Source organism: Bufo bufo, chromosome 9 (assembly GCF_905171765.1).
Source record: "Bufo bufo chromosome 9, aBufBuf1.1, whole genome shotgun sequence".
NCBI lineage: Eukaryota > Metazoa > Chordata > Amphibia > Anura > Bufonidae > Bufo > Bufo bufo.
In genome coordinates this window covers 22,975,283-22,988,068 of record NC_053397.1, presented here as the reverse complement: position 1 = coordinate 22,988,068, position 12,786 = coordinate 22,975,283, and the positions used below count along the sequence as shown (strand labels likewise).

General features: G+C 41.3%; 1 protein-coding gene across 1 annotated transcript in view; it reads left to right on the top strand.

The window, feature by feature from the left end:
- LOC120978448 overlaps positions 1–12,786 on the top strand; it is a 75,916-nt gene that overhangs the window by 48,566 nt on the left and 14,564 nt on the right. The window contains exons 9-10 of the mRNA XM_040406570.1: positions 5,673–5,745; positions 12,342–12,459. Of these exons, the coding sequence (XP_040262504.1) occupies positions 5,673–5,745; positions 12,342–12,459 (191 nt within the window). The remainder of the gene's footprint in view (positions 1–5,672; positions 5,746–12,341; positions 12,460–12,786) is intronic.

Here is a 12,786-nt window from a genome sequence, read left to right as displayed (position 1 = left end):
CGGTGACATATTTTCCCAAAATTGCGGAACGGATGCGGACCCATTTTGCGGACATGTGAATGGAAAAGATATCCTTCAAAATGAAAATAAATGAAATTATTAAAGTTAACCAAAAAGCATAGATGTGGTCGGCAATAACAAGCGCTCGGCGGCACCAAATCCGAAACCATATGTCCTACCGCAATCCGGGGGGTTCCAGTGCACATCCATGAATCCCGGAGGGAAAGCATAAAACCATCCATCCCTGGGCTTAGATGATGATGTGGTATTGAAGGACAGGGTGGGCAAAGAACTGTCCCTGATATTGCCCTACAGGGGGGTGCTATTCTGGCCCTGATAGCCTAACCACAGACCACACGCCCTGATAAGAGCGACCCCGTCCGGAACCTTACCCTATATAAAAATGGCCCTAGTAAGCCCCTAGCCCCTAGCCCCTGACTTCCAGGTGATCACTATATAGATCTATGTGTTTTTGACTCATTATAAAAGTATATTATAAGTATATCGCACCCCTCTGTGTATCACACCTATCGATAGCACACCTATACTAGTGCTTAAAAGGACTTTTGTGGCCCTATTATCTAGCGTTTGGTGTCCCTGCTCCACACAGCAACCTCTCCCTACACTGGCAACCGGGTACAAAGTGTCATGAATTGGGTAGGGATCGAAGCCAATGAAATAACAACAATAATGATGGCACTAGAAGCGGAGTGTGTTGATCTTGTAGGCAGCAGTGACATGTTTGCATAATTTTTTTTTTTATTATTAGCATTTACTGGTTCTTTTTTGCTTGTCAAAATGAGTATCCCATCGAGCATTTTAAATCTGCCAGAATTTCAGTGCCATTGGGCCTAAAGGTTTCGGACAACGCACCGTATTCAGAAATAGACAAACCAGCATGGGCCTGACCTCAGATCTATGAACCACAGGCACAAGCAAGGATGGAAGTGATGTGTACTGGTTTGTTTTCTTCCAGCATTCTCCGCTCAGCATAATTGGCACAATAGTGAATAAATTATAAAGCACTTTTAGTTAATTAATGTAGCACTGATAACTGAACCCTTTAAGTGTTATCGGGTGGGGCCCGGTTTGAAGGAGCAACAAATCTAGAGTATTAACGGGCTCATTCAGCGCTTCTCTGATGCTAAGTAAATTAATACTTTAAATGCACTTTGAAGTGTGGCCTTTCTGGGCTGTTGCCTAATCGTTAATTAGGATTAACAGCTGAAACTGCTAATTAATTTGGAGATTTCTCCTTTTTCCATTGATAAATCTATAGAACGTGGTTGGTTGAGGCCAAATTCAAAGGGATTTCAACTCAGGTACCATTTCCTAATGTTAGGCTGCATTCACTCTGAGCATTTCAACTGGAATTGTTACTTCTGTGCTCTATTATGATAGATGGTAGAAAATGAAATTCATTCTAAAATGTAAATAAATAAATGTAAATGAAAACAGAATGCAGTGATTTGTAAATCCCATACACCCATATTTTAGTTACATGCTACGAAGTGGTAGACATGGCCTTATCCTAACTTTTTATAGATGAGTTACTTCCATTGAGTTCTAAAAGAGATCATTTTTTTCATGAAAGGGTAAGGCCCCTTTCACGCGGGCGAGTATTCCGCGCGGATGCGATGCGTGAGTTGAACGCATTGCACCCGCACTGAATACCGACCCATTCATTTCTATGGGGCTGTGCACACGAGCGGTGATTTTCACGCATCACTTGTGCGTTGCGTGAAAATCGCAGCAAGCTCCTCTTTGTGCGTTTTTCACGTAACGCAGGCCCCATAGAAATGAAACACAGAGAGGAAATGCACCAAACAGAAATGCTACTGACTATACTGGGAAGTCATACATGCAGGTATTAAAAGCTGAGACTTTCGCCAATATGTTCCAGTCAGGAAGATATCGGAGCCCATCAATGCACCACGTCACGGTCACTCAGCATGGCAAAGGGTCCTAGCCGCTACTCTAACTATGGTGTGAACATGGTCTGGGGGTGATATAATTCAGCACACAGCCAATCCTCCACACAAAGGCCCAGCATGAATACTGTGGTAGTACAATGTGAATGAGGCCAGGCCGTGAGCCACACCTATGCCAGACCATGTGATGGAAGTTACCAGGTGCAACAGAGTGGTGCATGTGGACCGCGTCGACGTCCTCCATTGTATGCATATTTTGCTGGGGTTAGTCGATTATTGCGGTCCACATGCGGTGGGGCTGCTCCCCCAATAAAAGACACGCCACAGTGTCAGGGGCTGAGCAGCTCCTCCAGAATTGCCACTTCATTTCTGTGTTTTTGTCTTGTTAGATTTGAGTGTGTTTGGACACTCTGTTGCACCTGGTAACTTCCATCACATGGTCTGGCATAGGTGTGGCTCACGGCCTGGCCTCATTCACATTGTACTACCACAGTATTCATGCTGGGCCTTTGTGTGGAGGCTTGGCTGTGTGCTGAATTATATCACCCCCAGACCATGTTCACACCATAGTTAGAGTAGCGGCTAGGACCCTTTGCCATGCTGAGTGACCGTGACGTGGTGCATTGATGGGCTCCGATATCTTCCTGACTGGAACATATTGGCGAAAGTCTCAGCTTTTAATACCTGCATGTATGACTTCCCAGTATAGTCAGTAGCATTTCTGTTTGGTGCATTTCCTCTCTGTGTTTCATATGTTTATTTGCTACATTCTGTGTAGTTTGCTCTTGTGGTGCATGTGGACCGCGTCGACGTCCTCCATTGTATGCATATTTTGCTGGGGTTAGTCGATTATTGCGGTCCACATGCGGTGGGGCTGCTCCCCCAATAAAAGACACGCCACAGTGTCAGGGGCTGAGCAGCTCCTCCAGAATTGCCACTTCATTTCTGTGTTTTTGCCCCATAGAAATGAATGGGGTTGCGTGAAAATCGCGCGCATCCACAAGCAAGTGCGGATGCGATGCGATTTTCACGCACGGTTGCTAGGAGACGATCGGGATGGGGACCCGATCTTTATTATTTTCCCTTATAACATGGTTATAAGGAAAAATAATAGGATTCTGAATACAGAATGCATAGTAAAATAGCGCTGGAGGGGTTAAAAAAAAATAAAAAATATTTAACTCACCTTAGTCCACTTGATCGCGCAGCCGGCATCTCTTCTGTCTCCTTCTTTGCTGATTGCAGGAAAAGGACCTGTGGTGACGTCACTCCAGTCATCACATGATCCATCACATGGTGATGGATCATGTGATGGACCATGTGATGACCGGAGTGAAGTCACCACAGGTCCTTTTCCTGCAATCAGCAAAGAAGGAGACAGAAGAGATGCCGGCTGCGCGATCAAGTGGACTAAGGTGAGTTAAATTTTTTTAAATTATTTTTTTAACCCCTCCAGCGCTATTTTACTATGCATTCTGTATTCAGAATGCTATTATTTTCCCTTATAACCATGTTATAAGGGAAAATAATACAATCTACAGAACACCGATCCCAAGCCCGAACTTCTGTGAAGAAGTTCGGGTTTGGGTACCAAACATGCACGATTTTTCTCACGCGAGTGCAAAACGCATTACAATGTTACAAAAATCGCACATGTTCCCGCAACGCACCCGCACCTTTTCCCGCAACGCCCGTGTGAAAGAGGTCTAAAATGTCTCACTTTCAACATCTGATATGTGTTCTATGATCTTCTATGAATAAAGTACAGGTCTATGAGTTTTGTAAATCATTGTATTCCGTTTTTTGTTTACATTTATTTGCATCTTACGAAGCAAACCAAAGTTTCTGAAATTGGGCCTTGGGGTTGTAAAAACAAAAGTCACACATTTTCGCACACATTGTATTTAAGCTAAAATTTGTGACTTTACTTATTTCTCTGCACTTTTGAAAAGTGACACCTCAAGTGGGTGGAGTTAGATGGAATGTGGCGGGGCAAGGTTTACAGTTAGTAAAGACAGGAAACGGAGCAACTTATAGAGCAAATGTCAAGTTTTTTTTTCTGTGGCAAATTTATAAAAAGGCTTGATAAATATTCCACATTTGACTTGTATAGTTAGAAGTAGTGTTGAGAGAAGCAAAGTCAAACAAACTGATTTGGATCCAAATTTCAGGAAAAATTTGATTCACCACAAAGCTAAATTTCCTTGTGCTTTGTGGTAACGAATCAATTTTTCCTAAAAAAGGCAGTAAAAACAAAAAAAAAATACTCACCTCATCCATTTGTACGTGAAGAGGCCATCGTGGCCGTCTTGATTGAAGTTACAGCGCAAAATCTCGCGTGGGGTGACGTATGACATCACCATGCCGACGCGCTGGCCGGGAGTGGTGACGTCATTAGTGATGACGTCACCGTGCGCGGCCAGCGTGATGATGTGATGATTTTGCACGGTGTCTTCCATGAAGATGGCTGCGCCGGCCTCTACGCGTGCAAATGGATAAGGTGAGTATTTATTATTTTCATCCTGATTAACCCCTGAAAAAGGCCTAAATTGTAACCTCAGATGTAGTGATCACTAATGATTGAGGCATCTGAGGGGTTTAATAATAGGTGGGAGGCGCCGTTCCCCACTATTGCATTTTAGTGATAAAATAATTCAGCCGAATCGAATTTTTCATCTCTAGTTAGAAGGGTCTGTCTAGAGCTATAGCTAGATGGCAGGGTTTAAACTGGCATTGTTCATAGCGGTGACCCACATCGGCAAGTGATTGGCTCAGCAGGCATCTCCAGGCATTACCAACATAATGAGCCAGGACCAGGTAAGGGAGAACAACAACAATTGTCAGTTAGAACGACAATGGCGGGGATCGGTGAAAGTAAGTATCACTTCTTTATTTTCTATTTTTAACCCACTGTGCACAATATTAAAAAAATTCAAAAAATAACGGGTGGACAACCCCTCTAAGACTGGAATATGAAATGCACATCTTAGTAAATCTCCCACGGATTTTCATTTCTGCATTTTAAAAGTCAAAGTAAAAAAACACTGGCCCAGACTTACTAATTCTAAAGATGGCGTACGTGTAGACCTGCACCAGATTTATCACAGGGGCTCAGGCTAGATGATAAATCTGGAGCAGGGACAGACACTTTTTGACACTCTGAGACAGATTTTTGCATCAAAATTTTGGTGCAATTATAGGCCTTGACCCTTCCCCATGAAGTCCCTCCCCCAACCACCAAGCCCCACCCCTTGTTGAGCATGTCAAAACCCTAGATGTTCCAAATTGCACAATTGTGTGCCACTTTTTAGATGGATCTTTGTTGCAGACACATTAGTAAATCTGGGCCACTGTTTGCTGCATGGTGTTTTTTATTTTTTTATTTTATTATTTTGTGACTCTTTTGAAGCACCAGAATTTATGACCCAGAACAGGTAAAAAAAAATGCCACAAGCCAAAATGTTATGTATGTTGACATTTTTCTATACAACTTAAAAATTTTGAGAACAGTAACTGTATTTATTTTATTTTTTTAAAAAGCATACAGAGTATATTAATCCTGATTATTTAGTGTTGTTTTTTAAGTATTTTTTATTTCATGTCACACTGTATTTTTATTTGTAATTTCCAAAGAAACAACAAAGATTTTTTTTATTTTATATTTCGGGGAAAGGTACAATATGATGATAATATCATCCTCCAAAAAGGGGTCATATGTCATTTCTGCAATTCTCTTTACAGGCTGCAGGCCGCATAATGCTGAGTCAGGGATATGGGAAGATAATTAATACCGCGTCTATGGCAAGTTTAATAGGTGAGTGATGAGAGTTGACAGTCGGGCTTTGGAATTCATAGTTTAATTAGTAATCATGCCATCTGATTTAATTAAGCATGTATCGGAAAGTGGCAAATCATTGACACTATGTATCAGGTCAAAAAATATATTAGCAAACATTTACGGCCTCCTTAACCTGTGTCTGAGTGGTGCACCTGTGCAAACTGAGGAGATAAGAGCTCATTAATATTGTGTCTTGCTCCTATAAATTTATAATCAAGGATTTGACAATTGCAAAAATGTGGGGCTTTTGCTCATTTTGTTTTTCTTACATGGTAAAGCCTCAATCACACGACCGTATGGCTTTTTCAGTATTTTGCAGTCCGTTTTTCATGGATCTGTTGTTCCGTTTTTTGTTTCCGTTGTGTTTCCGTTTCTGTTCCGTTTTTCCGCATGGCATGAACAGTATACAGTAATTACATAGAAAAAATTGGGCTGGGCATAAAATTTTCAATGGATGGTTCCGCAAAAACGGAACGGATACGGAAGACATACATATGCATTTCCGTATGTGTTCCGTTTTTTTTGCGGACCCATTGTCTTAAATAGAGCCACGGAACGTGATTTGAGGGCAATAATAGGACATATTGTATCTTTCAATGGAACGGAAATACGGAAACGGAATACATACGGAGCACATTCGTTGTTTTTTTTGGCAGAACCATTTAAATGAATAGTTCCGTATACGGACCGTATACAGAAAGCAAAAAACGGTCGTGTGAAAGAGGCCTAAGAGCAGTGAGACTATGGAACTCTCTCTGAGGAGGTGGTGATGGTGAGTTCACTAAAAGAGTTCAAGAGGGGCCTGGATGTATTTCTGGAGCGTAATAATATTACAGGCTATAGCTACTAGAGAGGGGTCGTTGATCAAGGGAGTTATTCTGATTGTCTGATTGGAGTCGGGAAGGAATTAAGTGGGGAAAATTGGCTTCTACCTCACAGTTTTGTTTTTTTTGCCTTCCTCTGGATCAACTTGCAGGATAACAGGCCGAACTGGATGGACAAATATCTTTTTTCGGCTTTATGTACTATGTTACTATGTTACATGTAAGTTTGCAATTTCTTGTTAAAGTAATAATACACATGTGCAGTACCAATGTTGTCATGACTTATAGCATGGAATATGGCAACTATGTATCTGTCTACTGTATATGCCTATCTACTATTTATCTCATATCTATCTAGCTATCTCATATGCAGGCTCGGACTGGCCCACAGGGGTACAGGTGAATCCCCCGGTGGGCCCCTGAGCAAGGTGGGACCCTAGTCCCCCACCCCCTGCTCAAGTTGCACATGGCACAGTAGACTGACATATAGATAGGCTGGCTATACAGTACATTGCCTGTGTTGATATAAAAAACTGGGTAGTGTGTGCAAGTAGTATGCATGTAGCTTTACAGTGGGCTCCCAGAATGAATTTAAAGGCTATGTACACCTTTGGGGGCAATTTTTTTTATATATTTTTATTATTGCATTGTACTCAGTTTGAGCTAAAAATCATTTTTTTAATTGGTCTTTATTAAATAATATGGAGCCCTTTTTTCTGTACAGAGCTGAGATGCCCTAAAAGCAGCCTCTGGATTTTCTTTGTCTTTCGTTGGTTGGGGACAGGCTCCCTATCTCTGATCTCTGACCTCCTCAACACTTATTATAGCTCAGTTCTTATCTTACTGATAAGAATGTGGTTTAAATAAGTGTTTATGAACTCTTAGTACTTTAGAGGTAAAGTGTATTACATGGCACAATGTGAAAGTAAAAGTACCAGTCACACAGTTAGAAAAACAGCTAACCCTTTGTGACAGAATGGCTCAATATTTTTTTAATAAAGGCCAATTGAAAATATGATTTTTAGCCAACAATTGAGTAAAATGCAATCATAAAAAAAAAAATTGCCTACCAAGCTGTACATAGCCTTCATTGGTGGGCCCTAGGTAGGTACCCCAGTCCAACACTGCTCATATCTGTCTTTATATTTATCTAAAAAATATCAATCTATCTATTGGTGTGTTCACATCTGTGCTAATAACAGAAGAGCTGGATCCGTCAAATGGTGGATGCAAATGGCGCCCACCAGAGCCCTTTAACTTAATCTTTCAATCTAATTTATATCTAATGCATACAACCCCTAATTTCTGTGAAGCCACCCGTGACCCTTGACCCTTTAAGTAAACTCCTTCCCTGGCCCTAACTGGGGACTGTTGGTCACACAAACCTGGCACTTCAAGCGAGAATTATGTGCATTATTTGTCTAGTAAGTTTCGTTCCCTTCCAGACTGTAACGCCAGTTGTTAAACCTCTTTATAGTTGCCAACAGGTGCCTCGACCAGCCTCGCTGTATCAGCGGTGTCGTCCGAGAGCCAATAAACCATTGTAACATATGGAGAAAAATCCCGACTGCTGAGCTAATCTGGAAGGCAGTTACTTTCTGGTGATTCGAGGCCCATGGAACAAAAATTGATCAATTACACAAATTAAGCATAGCCCTTCAGGAATTTATTTTATTGGTCTGGACATCTGTTTCAGTATTGTCCAAATCCAAAAATCAAACGGTGCTTTGAGCTGCCAAGTTAGGCAAGAAAATCTAGCGGCCATAAAACTACAACACAAAACCACTAAGTTAATATTACATCCATCTGCTGAATGTTATATAAATATGCAGCCTTTTTTATTTTCTTTGGGAATACCATTTACTTTTACAGTGCCCAGTATGACATTCGACAGCATTCTGTGCAGTTTATTACAAAGCGACTATAAACGTTTCTTCAAAAATGCATTTATAATTGTGTTACGAGTCCTTGGTTAAGTGTCTGAGCCACCTGTCCTATTTATAATTAAAAACAGAATTTTTTTTCCTTCCAATTTAAATTTTTTTATTTTTTTTGGGGGGGGGGGGGGTTGAAATACTCAAAACTCTAAAAAAGGTTACAATTATAATTTTTTTTGAGAAGTCATTAACTAATGGCTGGCTGCGAATTTATATGTGGAAATTATTACAAGGTATTGGGAGTTGTTAAAGGTAAATGTGCACCTTATAAATAATTAAGTATTGAAATGAGTTGACTTAGTGGTTAAGGTCGAGTTCACACACGGGGGAGCAGAGGGGATGGTGGTGCACAGGAGAAACACACCAAAAACTGCATTGTGTGGCATTATCTACGTCTTTTTGGACAACTTGCGTCATGCAAGGTCATGACTTTCCCAATAGCCATCTTTGTCTCTGTAAGAAGTTGTTCAGGATTAGAAAAAATATGGCTGCTCTCTTCAAGAAAGAGCGACTCGCCGACAAAGGGATATATCTGGTATTGCATTTTAGCTCCATTAAACGAGGCTAAGCTGCAATACCGCAGCTAACCTGTGGATAGGTGTGGTGCTGTTTTTGGAAGACAGTAGACATGTTTCTATATCTGGACAAACGCCTTTAAGGCCGGGACCACATGAAGAATTTTTGTAGCACGACCAATAGTTTTTCCAATTTTACATTAGCAGATTGTATGTTTCAGTTCAAAAACATTTTACCCAAACATTTAAAAAATAATCAGAAAGTATAAGTCCTTGTTTTATCCAATTTGGTAAAAAATGATGCTGTTTTTAGCAAAGATATGTGGTAAACAATACTTCCGCCATTACAGGCAGTGGAGGACTTTACCACCATGCAAACCAAGCAAATGTTTGGGGCCCCAGACGTCAGTGACGGCCCTTTTGGCAACAAGCGGTTGGCTGAAAACAGCACTTAAAGGGGTGGGCATACCAGCTGCAAGGAAGGCCAGGGGTGTCCCTTCCCAGCTTTAGAGCAGTAGCAGAAGTGCCCCGGTTCACTGCAAGGCTGAGAGTACAGCTTAGCGGACAGCCATGGGTGGAGCTTATCAGTGCAAAGAGGCAGAGTTTAAAGGTGTGATGGGGACCCCCAGATATACAGGAACTTTGCTTGGGGCCCTAGAAATGCCAAATCTGCCTCTGGGTACAGGTCCAACATCCCTTTCCCAGTTGTCATAGGTGGGTTTCAGAACAGCAGAAAGGGGTTGACTTGTCATAGACAACTCCATTTAGGTGATCAAAGTGGGTCTGAGTCTTGGCACCCCGGAAAAACCTCTGATTGTGCCAGGGTTAGCCATATTTAAAAATGTTGTATAACATGTTGCTGGCCATACGGATTCCAAATCCACTAGAGAGAGCTGCTCGTATAGAGCACCTCTTTGCTCTGACGCCCATATGAACCTTTAGAGCACTGATTGTCTTCAAGATAAATTTTACAAGACAAACTCTTTAATGTGGCCACATTTTAATAGCCAGGTAAGGGCAAATTCAAATTGGACCAACCGTCTTAAAGAATAACCTTATCTCCCAGCTTCCTTCCATCTGAGAGATTGCTGTGGATGGATATTGTCAATTATGTGATTGTCTATACACTATGGCTATACTGTCCTCCCATCCATCAGAGGAGTCTTTGGACCCTTTAGACACAGGAACACAGCCTTTTGTTACTCCTCTGTATACAGCCCCTACATCAATGGTGGCGAGCCTATGGCACAGGTTTCAGAGACGACACTCAGAGCCCTCTCTGTGGGCACCCACACCCTGGAAAAAGCCTATGGTGTACCAATATGCCTTAGACATTTCCTGCCATTCATCTGTGAAGGCTACGCTATGAACAGCACGAGCAGCGCTCTGAATGTAGGCAGGCTATTATAGCTATACTATATTGGACTGTAGTATTCAGATTAATTTGCAGTGTTGGCGCTTTGCGATAAATATGTGGATTTTGGATTACAGTTTGGGAACTTGGTCTGTAAAAGGTTCACCATCACTGCCCTACATCATGGTAAATACTGATACAAAATTAGTGATATTTAAGAAATTGTGTGGTTTGGTCATTGCCTCCCTGCTCCTTATGATTCCTATTACATGGTCATGGCCGTACCCAATGGCTGGTTTACATATCTTAGGGAGTTGCAGCTGGTTATGACCAAATTGCTTTTAACCATTTAGCAGAGAGATGGGGTACTTTAGCTTGGGGACACTGCCAATGGACATAGTAGATGTCATATTTTCACAAATACAGTATTTCGAATTTCGCGTTTACCATAAGCAGATCCATTCAGGATTAGAAAAGCATGCCTGCTTTCTTCCAAAAGCAGGTCCATGATCGCAGCTAGGCACTATTTGCATAAATGGATCTGACCTGCAGTACTAAGCACAACTTGTAGGCAGGTGAAGCACTTTTCTTGTAACAAAGCAGAAAAGTATTTCTAATCCTGGACAATCCCTTCAAGGGCCTCATGTCCCCCAAGTATCTTGTATCTTGGGTTTCTTTTGAGCCCCAAGAAGCTCCATGGTCTGGGTTGTCTCAATAGCTAAAGGCAGGATTCCATTTACAAGCTTGCACCTGCCGATTTGACAGAAATGTTCAGTATGATAAGGGATTCTAATATGAAAACATTATATGTAAAAGTAGCTTCCCAGAGGACTAGTGGACATGCTGGGATTTGTAGTGTGGAAATCCCTATGCTGCCTAAGCCTGCTCTAGCTGGTCTTTAGCTTCTTTGCTCAGCCGCTTGTAGTCCTCCCGAGACTTATCCTTCCTACTCTAAAGCATCTCTCAAAATAACAACTTCTGCGAGGGTTGAAACGAGCCTGGTCAAATACTGAATGAGTTTTCTGAAAGGCTACGAGGGAGCTCATGACTGTTCTGTAAATGTGTTTAATAAAATGTGTGTTTAGCAGCTCACCGCCACGGGGAAAATCGTGAAGGATGAATTTGCTACAGAATCTTTCAACAAAAAAAGGCTGTTTTTGCAAATCTTGTTATAGAAGTGGTAGATTATAGTCGTAACTCCACTAGCGCCGGGAGAGAGTCAAGCACAGGTTGGATTTAACATTAAAATGGATTCTGGCCTGAAGGAAAACATCACACTGACAATTTATATCTGATTTATATCTCATCCCTTAAAAAACATCAATCATTTTGTCAAATTCTAGTGGACAAACGAGAAAAATAATGGGAACATGCACAACCTGTGTTTGGCTATATATAAAGTCATCTTCTGAACTCCGAGGACCTTCAGGGAGTTGGGACAAATTCCCACAGAGGACAAAGTAAAATGTCACCTGTTTATACTTCCAAGTTTATCAATGCACCAGGCATCACATATTTTTGTATAGGTGGTCATAGACCATATATGAGATATTTATCTGCAGATCCGATCCTGCTAAATTTGGTAAGACCTTCTGAAAATCTGATGTCTATGGTTCAGTGAGTTATTAGTGATGGTCTAGGGGGATGATAAATGGGGTAACGTTTGATATTTCTGGAATTTTTTAGTGGTTTAAGGGGTATTTCATCTTAGACGTTTATCCAGATGCTTTCAGAAGTCCCATGGAAGTAAATCGAGAGAGTTGTGCATCACAGCTGTCAGGCCATCGTTCTTGGGTTAGGTAAAGGTTTCAGAGTTGAATGGTATATTGAATATGGCTAATTCATTGTTCTGACCATGGATCCAGTACAAAGATTCTCTCTAGTAAACTCTTTAATCAGCATCAAATTATCAATAAATTATTCCTCCTACTTTTTCTTGTAGTACCACACCCACAGAAGCAGTTGGCATACAACACCTCAAAAGCTGGAGTGGTGAAATTAACACAAACATTGGGAACAGAATGGATTGACAGAGGAGTGCGTGTCAACTGCATTTCACCGTAAGTATCAAAATTATTAGGTGAGATTCTCAGCTATATCCGGTGTCTAATACCCTGGCATACGGGAAAGCAGAACCTCCCACAGACCAGAGAAGCTGGCAATGACATTCTAGCATAGTTAGGATGTAGAGATGAGTTAATCGATTCTTAAATTTGAGAATTCCACCTGAATTTTTCTAAAAAAACTTAACTTTTATAGAATTCCAATTTTTTTAATTCAGTTCAGGAGAATCAAGAGAAAGCAAGAGAAAAAAGAGGCAATTAGGGGACTTGGGATTACAGTCAAATTTACTTAGGCCCAAAATGAATCGAAGAACTGATTTGGTC